Here is a 20777-nt window from a genome sequence, read left to right as displayed (position 1 = left end):
TCAGACTGACGGTCAGTAAAACACTCGTCATTGGGGAGAGACAGACCTGCAGACAAGACAAGTTTGCAACAACAAACACCATTGTCTGACCATCGTGGGGAGACTCTGTACACACGAGGCATTATTCCCAGATGCTGATAAGCAAGGCATGGAATGTACGATCAAAATGTCCCATTTTCAAGAATGTTCTGACCAGTGACGTGGGGAGACTCTCGTTACACACCAGGCATTATTGGTGACAGATGCTGATATTCTGCAACCTTGGTGGGGACGGGCTGTACGATCAAAATGTCCTCTGACTTTCAATGAATGTTCTGTAAACACGTTCCCCACAGCCTGCCTCCACTGACTCTCACTCTGTGATCACCTCCCATGTTCCCCACATGGCTGATGCTATGGTGACGGCTGCTGAAGATTCTGGTTCGTAACCTTGGAGGGGACGTGCTGGTGTGTGGTGAATGTTCCCGTAACTCTGACTCACCACAATGGAGTGGATACGTCCTATCCACGTTCCCCACAGATGCTGCCTGACCCGCTGAGTTACTCCAACACTCTGTGAAACGTCACCTATCCATGTTCTCCACAGATGCTGCCTGACCCGCTGAGTTATGGTGCAGCAGCATCTATGGAGCGAAGGAAATAGGCAACGTTTCGGGCCAAAATCCTTCTGGAAATAGGCAACGTTTCGAGCCGAAACCCTTCTGGGTTTCGGCCCGAAACGTTGCCTATTTCCTTAGCTCCATAGATGCTGCTGCACCCGCTGAGTTACTCCAGCTGCTGTTCTCCACAGATGCTGCCACCCGCTGAGTTACTCCAGCACTCTGTGAAACGTCACCTATCCATGTTCTCCACAGATGCTGCCTGACCCGCTGAGTTACTCCAGCACTCTGTCTAACACCCAAGGCTATTCCCACTTTCCTTTGTCAAACTAAATTGAACACTGAGTCACATAATTGCATCAAAAGCTGGAAGAGAGGTGTCGATGTGAAGAATGTTTTATAGTTAGCTGGAGGGCTGGAGTTTGGACTTGTGGAAGCACTGTTGCAATTGTACAGGTGTAGGTGAGGCCACACCTGGAGCACAAGGGGCAGGTTTGCTCACACAGTTTAAGAGAGGATACATTCTCATTGGAAGCAGTCCAAAAAGATTCACCAGGGTAATTCCTGACCTTCTGGGCTGGCCCTTCGGCCCATCGGGCCTGTGCTGACCAGCGATCCCCGCACATTAACACTATCCTACACACACGCTAGTGATCATTTTTACATTTACCAGGCCAATTAGCCACAAACCTGCAGGTTTGACAATAGACAATAGGTGCAGTAGCAGAGGCCATTTGGCCCTTCGAGCCAGCACCGCCATTCAATGTGATCACGGCTGATCATCCCCAATCAGTACCCCGTTCCTGCCTTCTCCCCATATCCACTGACTTCACTATTTTTAAGAGCCCTATCTAACTCTCTCTTGAAAGTATCCAGAGAACCGGCCTCTGAGGCAGAGAATTCCACAGACTCACAACTCTCCGTGAGAAAAAATATTTCCTCGTCTCCGTTCTAAATGTTACTCCTTATTCTTAAACTGTGTGGCCCCTGGTTCTGGACTCCCCCAACATCAGGAACATGTTTCCTGCCTCTAGCATGTCCAATCCCTTAACAATCTTATATGTTTCAATGAGATCGCCTCTCATCCTTCTAAACTCCAGAGTGTACAAGCCCAGCCGCTCCATTCTCTCAGCATATGACAGTCCCGCCATCCCGGGAATAAACCTTGTAAACCTACGCTGCACTCCCTCAATAGCAAGAATGTCTTTCCTCAAATTAGGTGACCAAAACTGCACACAATTTTGTGTTTGGAGTGTGTTTGTCCTGTGGCCAGCAGTGACCAGAGTGATATTCAGGTTGTGAGCATCTCTGCATGTTCAGCGATCCAGAATATAAAGTTTTTGCCACCGTCTATATACATCTACAGGTGGTGAAACTTCTCTCAGCAGTTGTGTTGCTGTTCCTTGAACTGTGGCTGAAACTGTCATCTCTGCAGCCACTGTAGGGTGAGCATTTGTCAGCACTGGGCCTGGACTCGCTGGAGTTTAGAAGAATGAGGGGGGACCTCATAGAAACGTACAGAATGGTGAAAGGCCCGGATAGAGTGGATGTGGAGAGGATGTTTCCACTAGTGGGAGAGTCTTAGACCAGAGTTCACAGCCTAGAATTAAAAGACATTCTTTTAAGAATGAGATGAGGAAAATGGATTTAGTCAGAGGGTGGTGAATCTGTGGAATTCTTTGCCACAGACGGCTGTGGAGGCCACAAGTCAGTGGATATATTTCAGGCAGAGATAGATAGATTCTTGATTAGTGCGGGTGTCAGAGGTTATGGGGAGAAGGCAGGAGAATGGGGTTAGGAGGGAGAGATAGATCAGCCATGATTGAATGACAAAGTTGACATGATGGGCTGAATGGCCTCATTCTGCTCCCATCTCTAATGAACAGAGATCTTGGAGCACCTGGGAACAACAAGGCCTGTCGGGATCGGACTTAGAAAAGGATCACTGCAGAGATACCGTGGGGTCTGTGACGTGCAGCGGGTAGTGCTGTTGCCTCACGGTGCTGGAGACCCCGATTCCATCCTCAACTCGGGTGCTGTCTGTGTGGAGTTTGCTCGTTCTCCCCGTGACATCGTAGAGACGTGCGGGTTTGTAGGTGAATCGGCCCCCAGTGTGTAGAGAGTGGGATAACATAGAACTGATCAGCATGGACTAGGTGGGCCAAAGGGCCTGTCTCCATGTTGTATTGTTGAACCTCATGTACCGAGGTACAGTGAACAGCTTTGTTGTTGTGTGTTAACCAGTCAGCGGAAAGTCTGTACATGATTACAATCGAGCCGTCCACAGTCCAGTGAAGTCTGATGAATGGGAATCTGAGGGTCTCCAATGAGGTGGATGGGAGGTCAGGGCCACTCTCTAGTTGGTGAGAGGACGGTTCAGTTGCCTGATAACAGCCGGGAAGAAACTGCCCCTGAATCTGGAGGTGTGTGTGTGTTTTCACACTTCTGTACCTCTTGCCCGATGGGAGAGGGGGGGAGAGGGAGTGACCGGGGGTGAGACTGCTGACCTTCCCGAGGCAGCGTGAGGTGTAGATGGAGCCAGTGGAAGGGAGGTTGGTTTGTGTGATTGTTGTCCTGGGAACTTAATGACCAGTTACTGCAGCAATAGGTAGACGCCCAAACGCAGTGTGCCGGGATCAATTATGTTATTAAAGTGCTCACAGCCCAGCCCGCCTCAACCCACCTGATCTCTCAGTTGCTCAACAACTCAACACTCCCACTCCCACACTGACCTTTCTGTCCTGGGCCTCCTCCATTGTCGGAGTGATGCCCCAACACAAATTGCAGGAACAGAATCTCATATTCCACTTCCTCATATTCCACTTGAGTAGCTTACACCCCAGCGGTATGAACATCGACTTCTTTAACTTCCCTTCCCTTTCCCGGCCCCTTTGATGCCTTTGTTTTCACACCTTACACTTCCTTATCTCTGTGTCTCCCTCTCCCCCGAGTCTCAGTCTGAAACGTCACCCATTCCTTCTCTCCAGAGATGCTGCCTGTCTGTCCCACTGAGTTACTCCTGCATTTTGTCTTAGCGTCTTGGTCACAGGCCCTTCGGCCCAACGAACCTATGCTGACCATCCATTTACAAATGGTTTAGTGTAAAGTGTATGCTCCTCTGCACAATAGGGTACAAGACACAATAGGCGAGAACACACACACACACACACAGAGACACACACACACACACACAGGGACACACACACACACACACAGGGACACACACAGGGACACAGACACACACATACATACACACACACACACACACACACACAGACACACACACACACACACACACACACACACAGGGACACACACGGACACACACACACACACACAGCCCGTGGTCAGCATCGAACCCGGGGCCCCAGTCACCGTGAGGCGGCGACTCCACCAGCTGAGCCACGCTTCAAGGTGTGTACAAGGAGCAACACGCCTCTGACTCACAGGGAAGTTTAGAATCACAGACACAGAGTGTTGGAGTAACTGAGCGGGACGGGCAGCGTCTGTGGAGAGAAGGGACGGATGATGTTTCGGGTCGAGACCCTTCTCCAGACGCTGCTCTCCAGGGATGTCGCCTGTCCCGCTGAGTTACTCCAGCACTTTGTGTCTATCACCAACACCTGCAGTTCCTTCCTGCACATTCACATATTAAGCAGCTTTGCAGTAAATATCAGAGGCGGAGACAGGCTGGTCCAACTGGGAATATGGGACACACGGGGGCTGAATATTCCCGGGATATTCCCAGAGTATTTGCTGAATATTCCCGGGAGAGGGTGGATTTGCCAAAGTTGTCCCGGGATTGGGAATTGCCGCGGGGTCGGCCCGTTCCCGTACGCGGTTGCCAACGGGAGTGGGACAGGGACAGGGAGAGGGATTGGGAGCCCCCCCCCCCCAGCCGTCACTCACCGACTCCGGTCGCGTCCCGGCGCCGCGGTTCCCAGCGGGACATCCCGCTCCCCGGCGCCGCTCAGCAGCTGCCGCGCTCCCGCCCCGTCCCGTCCCCGACTCCGCCCGGCCCGGCCCGGCCCGCCTTGTTGTGGCCGGGGCTGGAGAGGCGCTCGCTGCTCCTCCCTCTATCTCTCCTCCTCTCTCCCTCTCTCCCTCTATCTCTCCTCCTCTTCCCTCTCTCCCTCCCTATCTCTCCCTCCCTCTCTATCTCCCTCCCTCTCTATCTCCCTCTCTCTCTCTCTCCCTCTCGTCTCCCTATCTCTCCTCCTCTCTCTCTCCCTCCCTCTCTCCTCTTCTCTCCCTTTCTCTCCTCTCTCTCTCCCTCCCTCTCCCTCTCTCTCCCTCTCCTCCTCTCTCTCTCTCCCTCCCTCTCTATCTCTCTCCTCTCTCCTCCCTCCCTCTCTATCTCTCTCTCCCTCTCCCTCCCTCTCTCCTCCCTCCTCCCTCCTCCTCCCTCCCTCCTCCTCCTCTCTCCCTCCCTCCTCTCTCCTCTCCTCTCTCCTTCTCGCGCTCCCTCCCTCTCCCTCTCTCTCTCTATCTCTCCCTCTCCCTCCCTCCCTCTATCTCCCCCCCCTCCTCCTCTCTCCCCCCTCCTCTCTCTCCCTCTCCCTCTCCCTCTCCCTCTCCCTCTTGTCTTCCCCTCGCCTCTCCCTGTCTCTCTCTCCTCCTCTCTCCCTCCCTCCTCCTCTCTCCTACTTTTCACTAGTTTTTTTGTATCCCCCCCCCCCCCCCCCCTATCTCTCCTCCCTCTCGCTCCCCCCCCTCCCTCTCTCCCCCCCTGCCCACCCTCTCCCTCTCTCTCCCCGACACGGCACCAAGTCGAGTTGCTCCCTCACTGTTCCGGAAACCCGGATACGATTCTGAATGATCTCAGGTGCCGTCTGCCGGTGTGGAGTTTGCACGTTTTCACTGTGACCGCGTGGGTTTTCTCCGGGTGTCCCCGGTTACCTCCCACAACCTAAAGACGTGCGGACTGGTGAATTAAATGGGGGGGGGGGGGGGGGGAGAAACAGAGTGCTGGAGTAACCCAGCTGGTCAGGCAGCATCTGTGGAAGAGGGGTTCCAACACAAAACGTCACCTATCCATGTTCTCCGCAGATGCTGCCTGACCCGCTGAGTTACTCCAGCAATCTGTGTCATTTTTATCTCCTATGCCAAGCCTCTTTAGGAAAGTTATGTATCTAATGTATCTCTTTCTTCTAATCCCAAGATCCTGGTCTATTTAATCTGCCTTTGTACAACCAACCCCCCCCCCCCATCCCAGCGAGCAGCCTCCTCTCCAATACAAGTATCTATCTCCTTGTCAATTACAGAAGACCACACTGCCATCTAGCTTCACATCACCACTTGCCTAGATCATCATGGTGTCATGGTACACCAGTCATTGAAAGTAGGCATGGAGATGCAGCAGGCAGTGAAGAAAGCCAATGGTATGTTAGCATTCATAGCAAAAGGATTTGAGTCTAGGAGCAGGGAGGTTCTACTGCAGTTGTACAGGGTCTTGGTGAAACCACACCTGGAGTATTGCGTACAGTTTTGGTCTCCCAATCTGAGGAAGGACATTCTTGCCATAGAGGGAGTACAGAGAAGGTTCACTAGACTGATTCCTGGGATGGCAGGACTTTCATCTGAAGAAAGACTGGATCTGTACACTGTGGACAGCTCGATTGTAATCACGTCCAGTCTTTCCACTGACTGGATAGCAGGCAACAAAATACCCTCACACTGTACCTCGGTACATGTGACAATAAACTGAATTAAAGGTGCAGGAAGGAACTGCAGATGCTGGTTTAAATCGAAGAACGACACAAAACGCTGGAGTAACTCAGCGGGACAGGCAGCATCTCTGGAGGGAAGGAATGGGTCGAGACCCTTCTTCGGACTGGTTAGGGATAAGGGAAACAAGAGATTTAGGTGGTGATATGAATGAAAGATATGCAAAAAAAAGTGAGGGTAATATTGTTAGCTGTTTGCTGGGGTCAGGGAAAGATTGGTGGAAACAGGTGATCACATCGATCGCAGCCCTGTTTCCAATCTTTCCACCACGACAAGACAGGCACCATGGGGGTGCAGCAGCATCTTATGGCGCGAAGGAAATAGGCAACGCTTTGGGCCGAAACCCTTCTCAGGCATTTTTGTCTACCTTCGATTTCCCAGCATCTGCAGTTCCTTCCACTGAACACAGATGCTGAGACGTGTGTTTCAGCTCTGCCTGAACAACTAATCTTGTGTGTGGACTCGATAAGGAGAAGAAGCTATCTACTGAGAGAAAACAAGAAACTGGTGCAACTTGGGTGGGGGAGGGATAGAGAGAGAGGGAATGACAGGGCTACCTGAAGTTAGATAAATCAATATTCATACCACTGCTTAAACTTCAGTTGCTCTGATTGAAGGAAGGACAGTTTTGTGTCAGACTCCCCCATCGAGGCTCCTGGACACTCCAGCTCCACCTCAAGGTATTGCTGTGTAAGGAGTTAATGTTTAGGCTTAACACGACACAACAACCTGGTGTAACTCGCCCAGCCACCGATCCTTGTTTGGGTTATCTCAACATGACGGAGGGAGAGAGAGAAGGGTGTAAAAATAACAAGGGACATGAACAGACCAAACCATGCACTGTACGCTCATAGAGTGATACAGTGTGGAAACAGGCCCTTCAGCCCAACTTGCCCATACCGGCCAACATGTCCCAGCTACACTAGTCACAGTGATACAGTGTGGAAACAGGCCCTTCAGCCCAACTTGCCCACACTGGCCAACATGTCCCAGCTACACTAGTCATAGAGTGATACAGTGTGGGAACAGGCCCTTCAGCCCAACTTGCTCACATGTCCCACCAACACTAGTCCCACCTGCCTGCGTTTGGTCCATATCCCTCCAAACCTGTCCTATCCATGTATCTAACTGTTTCTTAAACATTGGGATAGTCCCAGCCTCAACTACCTCCTCTGGCAGCTTGTTCCATACATCCACCACCCCTTTTTTTTTTTTTAAAGAGCCCTATCTAGCTCTCTCTTGAAGGCATCCAGAGAACCTGCCTCCACCGCCCTCTGAGGCAGAGAATTCCACAGACTCACAACTCCCTGTGTGAAAAAGTGTTTCCTCGTCTCCGTTCTAAATGGCTGACCCCTTATTCTTAAATGGAGAGAATATATCCCTGGGGGAGAGCAGAACCTGCAGACTCACCTCCATCCTGTGATGCTGATCTGGGGGACCAGGAGATATGTCACGTCTGGAGATATCCAGTTTCTCTGGTGGGATCGATCCAGGGATTGTGTGGATCTCCGCGTATTCCCACTGGGAGAACAACCCTTCCACACACAGCGGATCGTTCCGCAAACAGAGGCTCACACCAGATTTTACTTCCGTTTTTTTTACTAAGTCAAGGCTTAAAATGAAGATAGGCCGCTCACCGACATCGTTACAAAAGTATAAAATGTACAAATTTCAACCTGATCTGATCTCTCCGCTCCCCTCTTTTGTCCCAAATGACGATGGCTTCAGGGCTATTGCCCCTGTAATCCCTCCGATTCTAAACACAAAATGCTGGAGTAACTCAGCGGGACAGGCAGCATCTCTGGAGAGAAGGAATGGGTGACATTTCAGGTTAATGTATTCGAGAGTTAGATTTAGCTCTTAGGGCTAACGGAATCAAGGGATATGGGGAGAAAGCAGGAACGGGGTACTGATTGTGGATGATCACATTGAATGGTCTACTCCTGCACCTATTGTCTATGTTTCTAAACCACCATCTGCAGTTCCTTCCCACACAATCTGTTGTGCTGTTACAAGTAAGAATGTCATTGTTCTATCTGGAACATATGACAATAAAACACTCTTACTGAATAATGAAAGGCATAGATAGAGTGGATGTGGAGAGGATATTTCCACTGGTGGGAGAGTCTAGGACCAGAGGTCACAGCCTCAGGATTAAAGGGTGCTCTTTTAGAAAGGGTGTGAGGAGGAACTTCTTTAGTCAGAGGGTGGTGAATCTGTGGAACTCATTGCCACAGAGGGCTGTGGTGGAGTCAGTGGGTAGACAAATTCTTGATTAGAACGGGTGTCAAGGGTTATGGGGAGAAGGCAGGAAAATGCGATTAGGAGGCAGAGATCAGCCATGATTGAATGGAGGAGCAGACTCGATGGGCCGAATGGCCTAATTCTACCTCTCTAAACTCTCAAGGTACATGGCCTGTCGCCTGAATCCAGCCCTTATCCAATATCTCAGGCACACATCTACAGGAGCAGTGGATCACACCCCAGTGAGATGTTCCAGACCCAGCCTCAACCACAAGCCCAGGTGGGCTGGGAAGGCCAGGAAGACAACACTGTCTGAAGAAATGACCGACTCCCAGTCTGAAGGGTCTCGACCCGAAACGTCACCTATTCCTTCTCTCCACAGATGCTGCCTGACCTGCTGAGTTCCTCCAGCACTTTGTGTTTTGTTCAGAGATTGATAGGACAGGAAGAAGGGCTGAGAAGCCAATAGACTGCATTACATGAGATAAAGTGAAACACTACAACATGTCTGTATTTGATTCACTCCGGCATTGAACGATAATATCCTGCTCACTGCTCTCATTACTCGCATATACACATTTGGTGTGTGGTACACTTAGACACACACACATCCCTCTACAAATCAGGGTTCAATGGATATTCTTATGGCAGAAATAGATTCTTAATTAGTACAGGTGTTAAGAATAAGGTGGAAGCCATTTAAGATTGAGTCGGGGAGAAACTTTTCCACTCAGAGTTGTGAATCTATGGAATTCTCTGCCACAGAAGGTAGTGGAGGCCAATTCACTGGATGTTTTCAAGAGAGTCAGATTTAGCTCTTAGGGCTAATGGAATCAAGAGATATGGGGAGAAAGCAGGAATGGCGTACTGATTCTGGATGATCAGCCATGATCATATTGAATGGCGGTGCTGGCTCGAAGGGCCGAATGGCCTCCTCCTGCATATATTTTATATGCTTCCAGGAGTATGGGGAGAAGGCAGGAGAATGGGGTTGGGTGGAGAGATAGATCAGCCATGATTGAATGGTGGAGTAGACTGGATGGGCCGAATGGCCTAATTCTGCTCCTATCACTATCTCCAACGTTTAGATAACGTTGCACTTGTCAGAGCCGCTGAGTTACCCCAGCGCTTTGTGTCTATCTTCAGACAGCAGTGTGGGTGGGCTGAGGGAGTGTGGCAGTCCCACACTGGTGGTCTTTGGTCCCTGGGGGGGGGTGGGCCGGAGGAGGTCCCGTTTGGTTTGGCCCCTGGCCATGGCCAAGCTGGTAGTCCAACTCGGAAGATCGGCCGTGTGTCGAAAAACTTGCTCACAAACAAACCAGCTGTCATCAGGCAACTGAACCATGTACTCGCTAGAATTTAGAAGATTGAGGGGGGGGTCTTATAAAAACTTACAAAATTCTTAAGGGGTTGGACAGACTAGATGCAGGAAGATTGTTCCCGTTGTTGGGGAAGTCCAGAACACGGGGTCACAGTTTAAGGATAAGAGGGAAATATTTTAGGACCGAGATGAGAAAATTTTTTCACACAGAGAGTGGTGAATCTGTGGAACTCTCTGCCACAGAAGGTAGTTGAGGCCACACAGTTCATTGGCTATATTTAAGAGGGAGTTAGATGTGGCCCTTGTGGCTAAAGGGATCAGGGGGTATGGGGAGAAGGCAGGGATGGGATACTGAGTTGGATGATCAGCCATGATCATATTGAATGGCGGTGCAGGCTCGAAGGGCCGAATGGCCTCTACTCCTGCACCTGTTGTCTATGTTTCTATGTTTCTATACCACCACCAGAGCGCATTGCTGAATTATGTGACCCTCATGGGTGACCCTCGGACTATCCTGGATCGGACTTTGCTGGCTTCACCTTGCACTAAACGTTATTCCCCTATCATGCTACTGTAACTCTAAATGGATCACTTATAATCATGTATTGTCTTTCCGCTGACTGGATAGCACGCAACAAAAGCTTTTCCCTGCACCTCGGTACACGTGACAATAAACTAAACTGAACAATAACAAAAGACTCGCCCCCAAAAGAACCATCAGTAAATGGACAAAATGGTCTTGACCCGAAACGTCACCCATTCCTTCTCTCCAGGAGACAGGATGCTGCTTGTCCCGCTGAGTTACTCCAGCTTTTTGTTTCTACCTTCGGCTTAAACCGGCATCTGCAGTTCCTTCCATATTTGGGTAAGTCACAAAGGGCTGGAGGAAGTCAGCGGGTCAAGCAGTCGGAAGAAGGGTCCTGAGCTGGTGTAGAACCCAGCGGGTCACTCTTCTCCACACTGACCCACTGAGTTCTTCCAGCAGTTTGTGTTTTGCCATTGTTGTCCATGTTGGGAGACCAGGAGGTGCTCTCTCCACTCCGTCCCAGAATAAAGCTGTCCATTCCCCCCACAGAGGCTGCCTGACCCGCTGAGATCGGCCAGGTCTGTGTGTTTGGCTCCAGGTGCCAGCACCTGTAGTTCCTCGCCTCTCGACATTCATGTTGGTGGGCAGTTGAGTCGAGGGAAATCGGAGCGTCGCAGGTCACCTGGAATGAGAAGAGGGGAGAGCTTCAGTGGTCAGTGGTCAGTACGGGTGTCAGCGGTCGCGGAGAGGAGGCAGGAGAGAAACTGCATAAGACTATATTATTATTGCACCATATCATTATCATCCTTTATTGTCATCTTACAAAGCAACAGCCATACAGTGCAAAATGAGAAGATGTTTCCCAGGGAATACTGGAGCATCGCACATAAAAAATTAAACATTCCACGCATAAAATATAAACGATTAAAATATTTTAAAAATCCAGTTCCTGATAAAACAGTAAAAATAGTTAAAAAGATGCAGGTAAAAACAGCAACATTAAAATACAAGTAATCTCCCCCCGATAGGCCGAGTAGACTTTAGTTTAGTTGAGATATACAGCGTCCCCTGTGTGTAAGCAAAACAACAAATCTCACTGTGATTAATAAAGTATCGTTCATTCATTCACACATTAATTAATTAATTCATTCATTCATTCATCATGCATTCATTATTCATTCATTCATTCATTCATGCATTCAATTCATTCATCATGCATTCATGCATTCATCATCATGCATTCATTCATTCATTCATCCCATCATTCACACATACATACCTGGTGTGGTCACGCGGGGATGTGGAAGAACAGGTAGACGGGCTGCAGCAGAGAGGGAGAGACAGGGCAGAGAGGTTAGAGCAGTTATTCTGCCATGGTGGTGCACTCCCCTCTGTCCCAGCGAGGACCCCCCCCCCTCACCCTGAACTCAAGCCAGCGAAGGAGTGGCTTCTCCAGAGAATCGAGTACCTGGCTGTGGTCATCGCAACTCCCCCGACCCCCTCACTACCCTCCCCTACCCCCCCCCTATCACTATCCACCCCCCTCAGCCCCCCTCCCTCATGCTCCCTCTCTCCCCCCCCCACTCTCCCTCTCACCCCTCTCCCCACTTCCCCGTCCCCCGCCCCATCCCCCCTCCTCCACTCTCCCCCCAGTTCCCATCCCCACTCCTCCCCCTTCCCCACCCCCAATCCAAAATTAAAGGTATGAAAAGGTCCAGAACAAATCAGAGACGAAATATTTTAAAAATCCAGTTCAAATCACTGACGGCCAAGGAGCCCACAATGGTCCATTGTTGGCTGTGGAACAGGTGATATAGAGGGATGCCAACAGTGAAACTAGCAGGATGGGGGAGGGGATGGAGAGAGAGAGAGGGATAGCAAGGGTCACTTGAAGTTGGAGAGGTCAATGTTCATACCGCTGGGGTGGGTGTAAGCTGCACAAGTGGAATATGAGGTGGTGTTTGCGTTTGGCCTCACTCGGACAGTGGAGGAGGTCCAGGACAGAAAGGTCAGTGTGGGAATGGGAGGGGGAGTTAAGGTGTTGACCAAGCGGGAGGAAGTGAGTTAGGACAGTGGCCAGCAGAGGGAGCATGACCCATCCTAAAGACAGTGGCCCCGCGGTAGAGTTACTGCCTCACAACGCCAGGTACCCAGGTTCGATCCTGACTACGGGTGCTGTCTGTACCGAGTTTGTACCCCCTCCTCGTGACCTGCGTGGGATTGCTACGAGCGCCCTGGGTTTCTCCCACACTCATGTTCATAAGTCATGAGCAGAATCAGACCATTCGGCCCATCGAGTCTACTCCGCCATTCAATCATGGCTGATCTATCTCTCTTTCTCAACCCCACTCTCCTGCCTTCTCCCCATAATCCTCGACACCTTAACTAATTAACAACCTATCAATCTCCACTTTAAAAATACCAGTCACTGACTTGCCTTCTACAGCCGACTGTGGCAATGAAATCCACAGATTTATCACCTTCTGATTAAAGAAAGGATTTCCTCCTCGTGTGAGCGTTGCAAAACCTAAGAAACATAAGGGTACCTGCACCGCCATTCAATATGTGCTATTACTCAGTATCCCGTACCTGCCTTCTCTCGGTGCCCTCCAGGGCCTAGTGTCTTGTACCAATGTACTGTTACCTGCAGAGAGTTCCAGAGTTCAAAGTGTGTGAAGGGCCATCTCGGTGGAGGATGCTTCACTCTGTGCCTGTGCCCCACTGGGAGTAAGCGGGAACAAACCTAGATGTGTCCACATGTTTAGTTTCTAGTTTAGAGACACAGAGCTAGAGAACACCAAGTCCGTGCCGACCAGCGATCCCCACACACTAACACTATCCTACACACACTAGAAACAATTTCTACATTTACACCAAGCCAATTAACCTACAAAACCTGCAAGCCAATTTGGAGTTTGGAGACACAGCGCGGAAACACTGAGTCCGTGCCGACCAGCGATCCCCGCACACAAACACTATCCTACACACACTAGGGACAATTTACACATACACCAAGCCAATTAACCTACAAACCTGCAAGCCTTTGGAGTGTGGGAGGAAACCGAAGATCTCGCAGAAAACACACGCAGGTCACGGGGAGAACGTGCAAACTCCGTACAGACAGCACCCGTAGTGGGGATCCAACCGGGGTGTCTGACGCTGCAAGAGCTGTAAGGCAGCAACTCTACCACTGCGCCACCCACTAGTGCCACAATAATATCTACTGCCAGGAGGTCCATGCTTGCCCTTCACCAAACACCAGTGTTTCCTGCTCTGCACCTTGTGGTCGCCCATACACACAGCGGGTCCCATCACGTCATACACCGGCCTCCCCTGAAAAACAAAGCCACACACCGTTCAAACAGGTCATTTGGCTAAATTATACTAATACTAAATGATGCCACTTTGGTGGCAAAAAACAGGAAAGTAGATTATTATCTGAATGGTGGCCGACAAGGAAAAGGGGAGATGCAACGAGACCTGGGTGTCATGGTACACCAGTCATTAAAAGTAGGCATACAGGTGCAGCAGGCAGTGAAGAAGGCGAATGGTACCTTAGCATTCATAGCAAAAGGATTTGAATATAGGAGCAGGGAGGTTCTACTGCAGTTGTACAGGGTCTTGGTGAGACCACACCTGGAGTATTGCCTACAGTTTTGGTCTCCTAATCTGAGGAAAGACATTCTTGCCATAGAGGGAGTACAGAGAAGGTTCACCAGACTGATTCCTGGACTTTCATATGATGAAAGACTGGATAGACTTGGCTTGTACTCGCTAGAATTTAGAAGATTGAGGGGGGGAATCTTATAGAAACCTACAAAATTCTTAAGGGGTTGGACAGGCTAGATGCAGGAAGATTGTTCCCGATGTTGGGGAAGTCCAGAACAAGGGGTCACACAGTTTAAGGATAAGGGGGAAATCTTTTAGGACCGAGATGAGAAAAACATTTTTTCACACAGAGAGTGGCGAATCTGTGGAATTCTCTGCCACAGAAGGTAGTTGAGGCCACAGTTCATTGGCTATATTTAAGAGGGAGTTAGATGTGGCCCTTGTGGCTAAAGGGATCAGGGGGTATGGAGAGAAGGCAGGGATGGGATACTGAGTTGGATGATTAGCCATGATCATATTGAATGGTGGTGCAGGCTCGAAGGGCTGAATGGCCTACTCCTGCACCTAATTTCTATGTTTTTAATAAGAAGAAATATATTATCAACATCATTTAGCCTTGCATCCTCCTCCTCTTCCATATTTAATGTTTGTTCTCCCCTGCATCAACAAAACATCACAATTGAATCAATCAAAGGCAGACACAGAATGCTGGAGTAACTCAGCGGGACAGGCAGCATCTCTGGAGAGAAGGAATGGGTGACATTTCAGCTCGACACCCTTCTTCAGACAGGTGTTTCAACACCTGGGCAATCCACACACCTGTACACAGCTGACTAACCCATCACAGAGGGGTACAGCACAGTTGAGACTGCTTTAGCCAGAACAGTACTGCAACAGGCCCTTCGGCCCATCGTGTCCATGCCGAACATGATGCTAGGTTAAATTAATCTCCTCTGCCTGCCTGCAGATGATCCCAATCCCTCCATTCTCTACATATCCATGAGATATGAGCTGGGACAGGCAGCATCTCTGAATAGAAGGAATGGGTGACGATGGTTTCGGATGGAGACACTTCTTCATTTTGTTGTTGGGAATGTCGTCTGGGAAGAATATCAGTGACTGCAGTCGATTACCTTCACCACGAGCTCGATGGCAGAGGGAGACATGAGGATGCGGTCACACCAGGCTGGGCAGCGGGTGTTGGCGTACAGTGTTCCCTCCGTGTTCACCTCACTGTACGGGTAACTGGAAGGCAGAACACAATAGACAATTGCAGGTTAGTTTGCTTCTAGTGTGTGGGATAGAACTGGTGTACAGGTGATTGATGGTGGGCTGAAGGGCCTGTTCCCACGCTGTAACTCGAAACTTAAGGATGGCAGAGGTGCCAGGCAATAAATGCTCTGTTCAGAATTCCAATCAATGGGAAGATTTCTTTCTTTCAGGAATCGATGCATTGTGCGGATGCCCCTCGTGCAGTCATTGCTTCCGAAGGTGAAGTACATCACATCCCTGTGTGCCTGGGCGGCAGCCATGATCTGAATGAGAGCTGCACGGAGGCAAGAGATTGTCATGAGATGAGGAGAAACTACTTCACCCAGAGAGTTGTGAATCTGTGGAATTCTCTGCCACAGAAGGCAGTGGAGGCCAATTCACTGGATGTCTTCAAGAGAGAGTTAGACTTAGCTCTTAGGGCTAACGGAATCAAGGGATATGGGGGAGAAGGCAGGAACTGATTGTGGATGATCAGCCATGATCATATTGAATGGCGGTGCTGGCTCGAAGGGCCGAATGGCCTACTCCTGCACCTATTGTCTATGTTTCTATGTTTCTGTTCTGTGGGACCTGCTGCGTGGCCATCTCCCCAAACACACACGCATCAAGCAGGCTGTGCTTCCTCTCCAATGCCAGACTACATTCATATGGTTACTCAGCAGAGAGACAGGCCCTTCGGCCTGCTGAGTCTGTACCAAGCATGCATTTACACAACCTACATTAATCCCATATTCCCCCACTACAAACAGGTTAGTTGGCTTCTGGTGTGCAGGGTAGATCTAGTGTACGGGGTGATCGCTGGTCGGCACGGACATGCTGGGCCGAAGGGCCTGTTTCCATGCTGTATCTCTAAACTAAAGGATGACAGGGGTGCCATGCAATAATGGCCCTGTTCAGAATTCCAATCAAGCCAATATTACCACAGAGTTTGTTCCTTGGGGCTATGGTTGTTCCTTAGGGCTAACGGAATCAAGGGATATGGGGAGAAGCAGGAACAGGGTACTGATTCTGGATGATCAGCCAGGATCATATTGAATGGCGGTGCTGGCTCGAAGGGCTGAATGGCCTCCTGCTGCATCTACTGTCTATGTTTCCTACGTACCTTGGAGGAAAGTGAATGTCCAGCTCACAGATTTCATCGGTGAACGTGGCCAGCTCCCGGTCGAACTCTAGAAGCTAAAGAGAGATGAAGAGTCAGTGCCTTGTGCTGTTGAACGGGTCAGGAGCAGCAATAACTCACACAGACACGGACACGGCACGAGTGACAAAAGATCGGCATTTACGAACAGCTTTTCCATTGTTTTCTCGGAAAACATCTTGATCAAAGTAGTCGAAGGTTTTCGATTCAAGCCTCAGCAGAACCTGCACAGTAAAGGCGGAAATGTGTCTTAGTGAAATATTCAACTGCCCCGCAACTCACTCACCACAGATCAGTGCATTAAAACTTCAGTACTTCATAAGGTCATGTGATAGCAGCAGAATTAGGCCATTCGGCCTCATCAAGTCTACTCCACCATTCAATCATGGCTGATCCATCTCTCCCTCCTAACCCCATTCTCCTGCCTTCTCCCCATAATCCCCGACACCCATACTAATCAAGAAATCCATCTACAGTATCTCTGCCTTTAAAATATCCACTGACTTGTGGCCTCCACAGCCGTCTGTGGTAAAGAATCCCACAGATTCACCACCCTCAGACTAAAGAAATTCCTCCTCTTCTACTTCTTAAAGTAACGCCCTTTAATTCTAAGGCTGTGACCTCTAGTCCTAGACTCTCCCACTAGAACTATGTTTACATATTGTGTTGTGCTGCAGCAAGCAAGAAATTCATTGTTCTATCTGGGACACAGGACAATAAAACACTCTTGTCTCACCCCACCCACTCTCCCACCCACCCACCCACACACCCACTCCCCCACCCACCTCACCCACCCACCCACTCCCCCACCCACTCACCCACCCACCCACTCCCCCACCCCACTCACCCACCCACCCCCCCACCCACTCACCCACCCACCCACTCCCCCACCCCACTCACCCACTCACCCACCCACACACCCACTCCCCCCTACCCCACCCCATCGCCCCCCCACCCCCACCCCACCCCCCCACCACCCACCCCCCCCCCCACCCACTCACCCACTCACCCACCCACTCACCCACTCACCCACCCACTCACCCACCCACCCACACCCACCCACCCACCCACCCACCCACTCACCCCCACCCACCCCACTCACCCACCCACTCCCCCCCACCCACTCCCACCCACCCACCCACCCCCACTCACTCACCCACCACTCACCCACTCACCCACCCACTCACCCCACCCACCACTCCCCCACCCACCCCAGCCACTCACCCACTCCCCCACCCACTCCCCCACCCATTCCCACACCCCCTCTCACACCCATTCCCCCACCCACTCACCCACCCACTCACCCACCCACTCACACCACTCACACTCACACACTCACCCACTCACCCACTCACACCCACCCACCCACCCACACCCACTCACCCACCCACCCACCCACCCCCCCACTCCCTCCCCCACTCCCCCCCCCACTCCCCCACCCATGCACACACTCCCCCACCCAACCCCCCCCCCACCCACTCCCCCACCCACCCACCCCCCCACTCCCCCCACCCACACACCCACCCACCCACCCACTCACCCACCCACACAATCCCCACACCCACCCACCCACCCACTCACCCACCCACTCACCCACCCACTCACCCACCCACTCACCCACCCACCCACTCACCCACACACTCACACACTCACTCACCCACCCACTCACCCTCACACACACCCACCCACACGCTCTCCCACACGCTCACCCACTCACCCACCCACACCCACCCACTCACTCACCCACACACCCACACCCACCCACCCACCCACCCACACACACCCACCCACACCCACCCACCCACCCCCCACTCACTCAAACCACCCCACACACACACAACACCCACACACTCACAGCAACCACCACCCCGCAACCCACCCCCACCCACCCACACACTCACCCCCACACCCACTCACCCCACCCACCCACTCACCCACCCACTCACCCCACCCACCCACTCACCCACCCACTCACAGACTGGGGGAGTGAATGGTTCAAGAACAGATGAAGCATCAAACTCCCCAGTGGACGGGCTGGGCTGTTGGCACACACCCACCCACCCACCCACTCACACACACCACCCACTCACCTTGTGATCCTTGCCCTTCTCCTGGAAGAGAACCTTCTTCACGTCTCCAGCATCGTTGGTGGGTATGGTCTGTACAGTAGCTGGGCTGCACAGAGTCTGTGGAACAAGGTGCACACACGCGTTATTCAGCTCTTGGTCGATCACACAATTAAGCCACGAGTTCAGCTGATTATTCCCAGACCACCAACCCAGTCCGCACGCGATCCCTGGGCAGTACACAGATTCTTTGGGATGTGGGAGGAAACCGGAGCAACTTTAAGGTCAAAGGGGAAAAACCCACACAGTAGAACGTGCAAACTCCACAAAGACACGGTCAGGATAAATCCCGGTGCAGGAGCTGTGAGCTGCTCCAATTCCCCCCCCTCCCTCCATATGAGGAGGGCTTCGCTCAATGGAGGTGAGTGATGGTGGTCTTATTAAATTCCGACTGGGAAACAGGCCCTTCGGCCCAACGTGTCCATTCTGTCCAAGTTGCAGCGGTACAGGGGACCACACCATTCGGCCCATCAAACCCGCCCTGTTGCCCCACCCCGTCCTACCTCCACCACTCTCTGTGTGTCCAGTCTCACGTTGAAGTCCCCGAATATTAGGAAGGGCACCTTCTTGTAGCAGGAGTTGGTGATCCTGAGGGAAGAGAACAGCACGCTCATGTTTATTATTGCCACCTACACTGAGGTACAGCGAGCTGTATTGCTTCACACGCTATCCATGCTGACCAGATGATACAACACACAAATACAATCAACTCAGACTCAAGCACAGTAGTTTAGTGTAGGAAGGAACTGCAGATAGATGCCGGTTTAAACTGAAGATAGACACAAGATGCTGGAGTAACTCAGCGGGACAGGCAGCGTCTCTGGAGAGAAGGAACGGGTGACATTTCGGGTCGTGTTGAGTCTGAAGAAGAATCTCGACCCGAAACGTCGCCCATTCCTGCTCTCCAGAGATGCTGCCTGTCCTGCTGAGTTACTCCAGCATTTTGTGTCTATCTTCTGTGTTTACAAACCTGCTGCAAGTACACATTTCATGGACTTGACATTGGCTCTGGCATGATCGTGTGGGTTTTCTCCAGTTTCCTCCCACACTCCAAATAATGTGCAGGTTTGTAGGTTAATTGGCTTCTGTAAAGTGACCGCAATGTGTAGCACTGTGCTAGTGTACAGGGTGATCGCTGGTCGGTGTGGACTCGGTGGGCCGAAGGGCCTGTTGCCTTGCTGTATCTCTAATTGTCTAAACTAATGTAGGGGTGAATGCTGGTCGGTGGGAACTTGATGTTTTCTGTTCTCTGGATGCTTTCAAGAGAGTTAGATAGGGCTGTTAAAGATAGCGGAGTCAAGGGATACGGGGAGAAGGCAGGAACGGGGTACTGAGTGAGGATGATCAGCCATGATCACAGTGAATGGCGGTGCTGGCTTGAAGGGCCGAATGGCCTCCTCCTGTACCAATTATCTATTGTGTTCTCTCCATTCCTCTCAGATTCAGATTCAGATTCAGATTCAATTTCAATTGTCAGTGTACAGTACAGAGACAACGAAATGCATTCGAAATGCACTCTCCTCCCCACCCTTCCACTGTGAACCCTTCCCCCTTCTGTACCCCCACCACCCCCCTCCTCCCGACCCACCCCTCCCCCCCCTCCCCTGCCCCCTCCCGCCCCCACCCCACCCACCTGCTCAGCACGTGACCCAGTGCTCTCCGACGGTTTCCTGGGAAGACAGAGGGACATCTCCAGGCCACCAGGTTCGAGGCGTCGTGGAACAGGTGGACATTGACCAGGTCGAACACCCTGTGCCAGGAATAAACAGGTGAGTGCTTGCAGGTGATGGGGCTGGGGCCACTAGTGACCCACACCCACCCTGCTGTGCCCAAGCGTGTAGGTGGGAACTGCAGATGGGGGTTTACACCAAAGCTGCCACAGCCAAGTCAAGTTAAGTGTATTTGTCACATACACATACGAGATGTGCAGTGAAATGAAAGTGGCAATGCTCGCGGACTTTTGTGCAAAAGACAAACAACAAAACAACCAAACAAATTATAAACACAATCATAACACACATATTCTTTTACATAATAAATAATGGATGGAAAAACGTTCAGTAGAGTTAGTCCCTGGTGAGATAGGCGTTTACTGTCCGAATTGCCTCTGGGAAGAAACTCCTTCTCAACCTCTCCGTTCTCACCGCATGGCAACGGAGGCGTTTGCCTGACCGTAGCAGCTGGAACAGTCCGTTGCAGGGGTGGAAGGGGTCTC

At 51.2% G+C, this 20777-nt stretch overlaps 2 protein-coding genes across 3 annotated transcripts in view; both read right to left on the bottom strand.

Annotated features, from left to right (window-relative positions):
- The window catches only part of LOC129713400 (dedicator of cytokinesis protein 5-like), a 73403-nt gene extending 68803 nt beyond the window's left edge, over positions 1-4600 (bottom strand). Inside the window, 1 exon segment of the mRNA XM_055662430.1 lies at positions 4509-4600. Coding sequence (XP_055518405.1) covers positions 4509-4551 — 43 coding nt within the window. The 5' untranslated portion in view covers positions 4552-4600.
- Positions 4601-7907: 3307 nt separating this feature from the next.
- Positions 7908-20777, bottom strand: part of LOC129713399 (inositol polyphosphate-5-phosphatase A-like) — a 25368-nt gene continuing 12498 nt past the window's right edge. The window contains exons 8-16 of one of the 2 annotated variants that reach the window (XM_055662427.1): positions 20196-20312; positions 19066-19150; positions 18527-18622; positions 16586-16660; positions 16401-16474; positions 15160-15271; positions 13697-13750; positions 11697-11738; positions 7908-11099 (exon numbers count right to left, since the gene is read on the bottom strand). In XM_055662427.1, coding sequence (XP_055518402.1) covers positions 11706-11738; positions 13697-13750; positions 15160-15271; positions 16401-16474; positions 16586-16660; positions 18527-18622; positions 19066-19150; positions 20196-20312 — 646 coding nt within the window. In that variant the 3' untranslated portion in view covers positions 7908-11099; positions 11697-11705. Of the gene's footprint in view, positions 11100-11243; positions 11486-11696; positions 11739-13696; positions 13751-15159; positions 15272-16400; positions 16475-16585; positions 16661-18526; positions 18623-19065; positions 19151-20195; positions 20313-20777 lie in introns of those variants that run through there. The other variant, XM_055662428.1, reaches the window with a different exon arrangement.

The sequence above is a fragment of the Leucoraja erinacea genome, chromosome 35 (genome assembly GCF_028641065.1).
Source record: "Leucoraja erinacea ecotype New England chromosome 35, Leri_hhj_1, whole genome shotgun sequence".
NCBI lineage: Eukaryota > Metazoa > Chordata > Chondrichthyes > Rajiformes > Rajidae > Leucoraja > Leucoraja erinaceus.
Note: the sequence above shows the minus strand (reverse complement) of the source record. Positions and strands in the feature narration are given on the sequence as shown.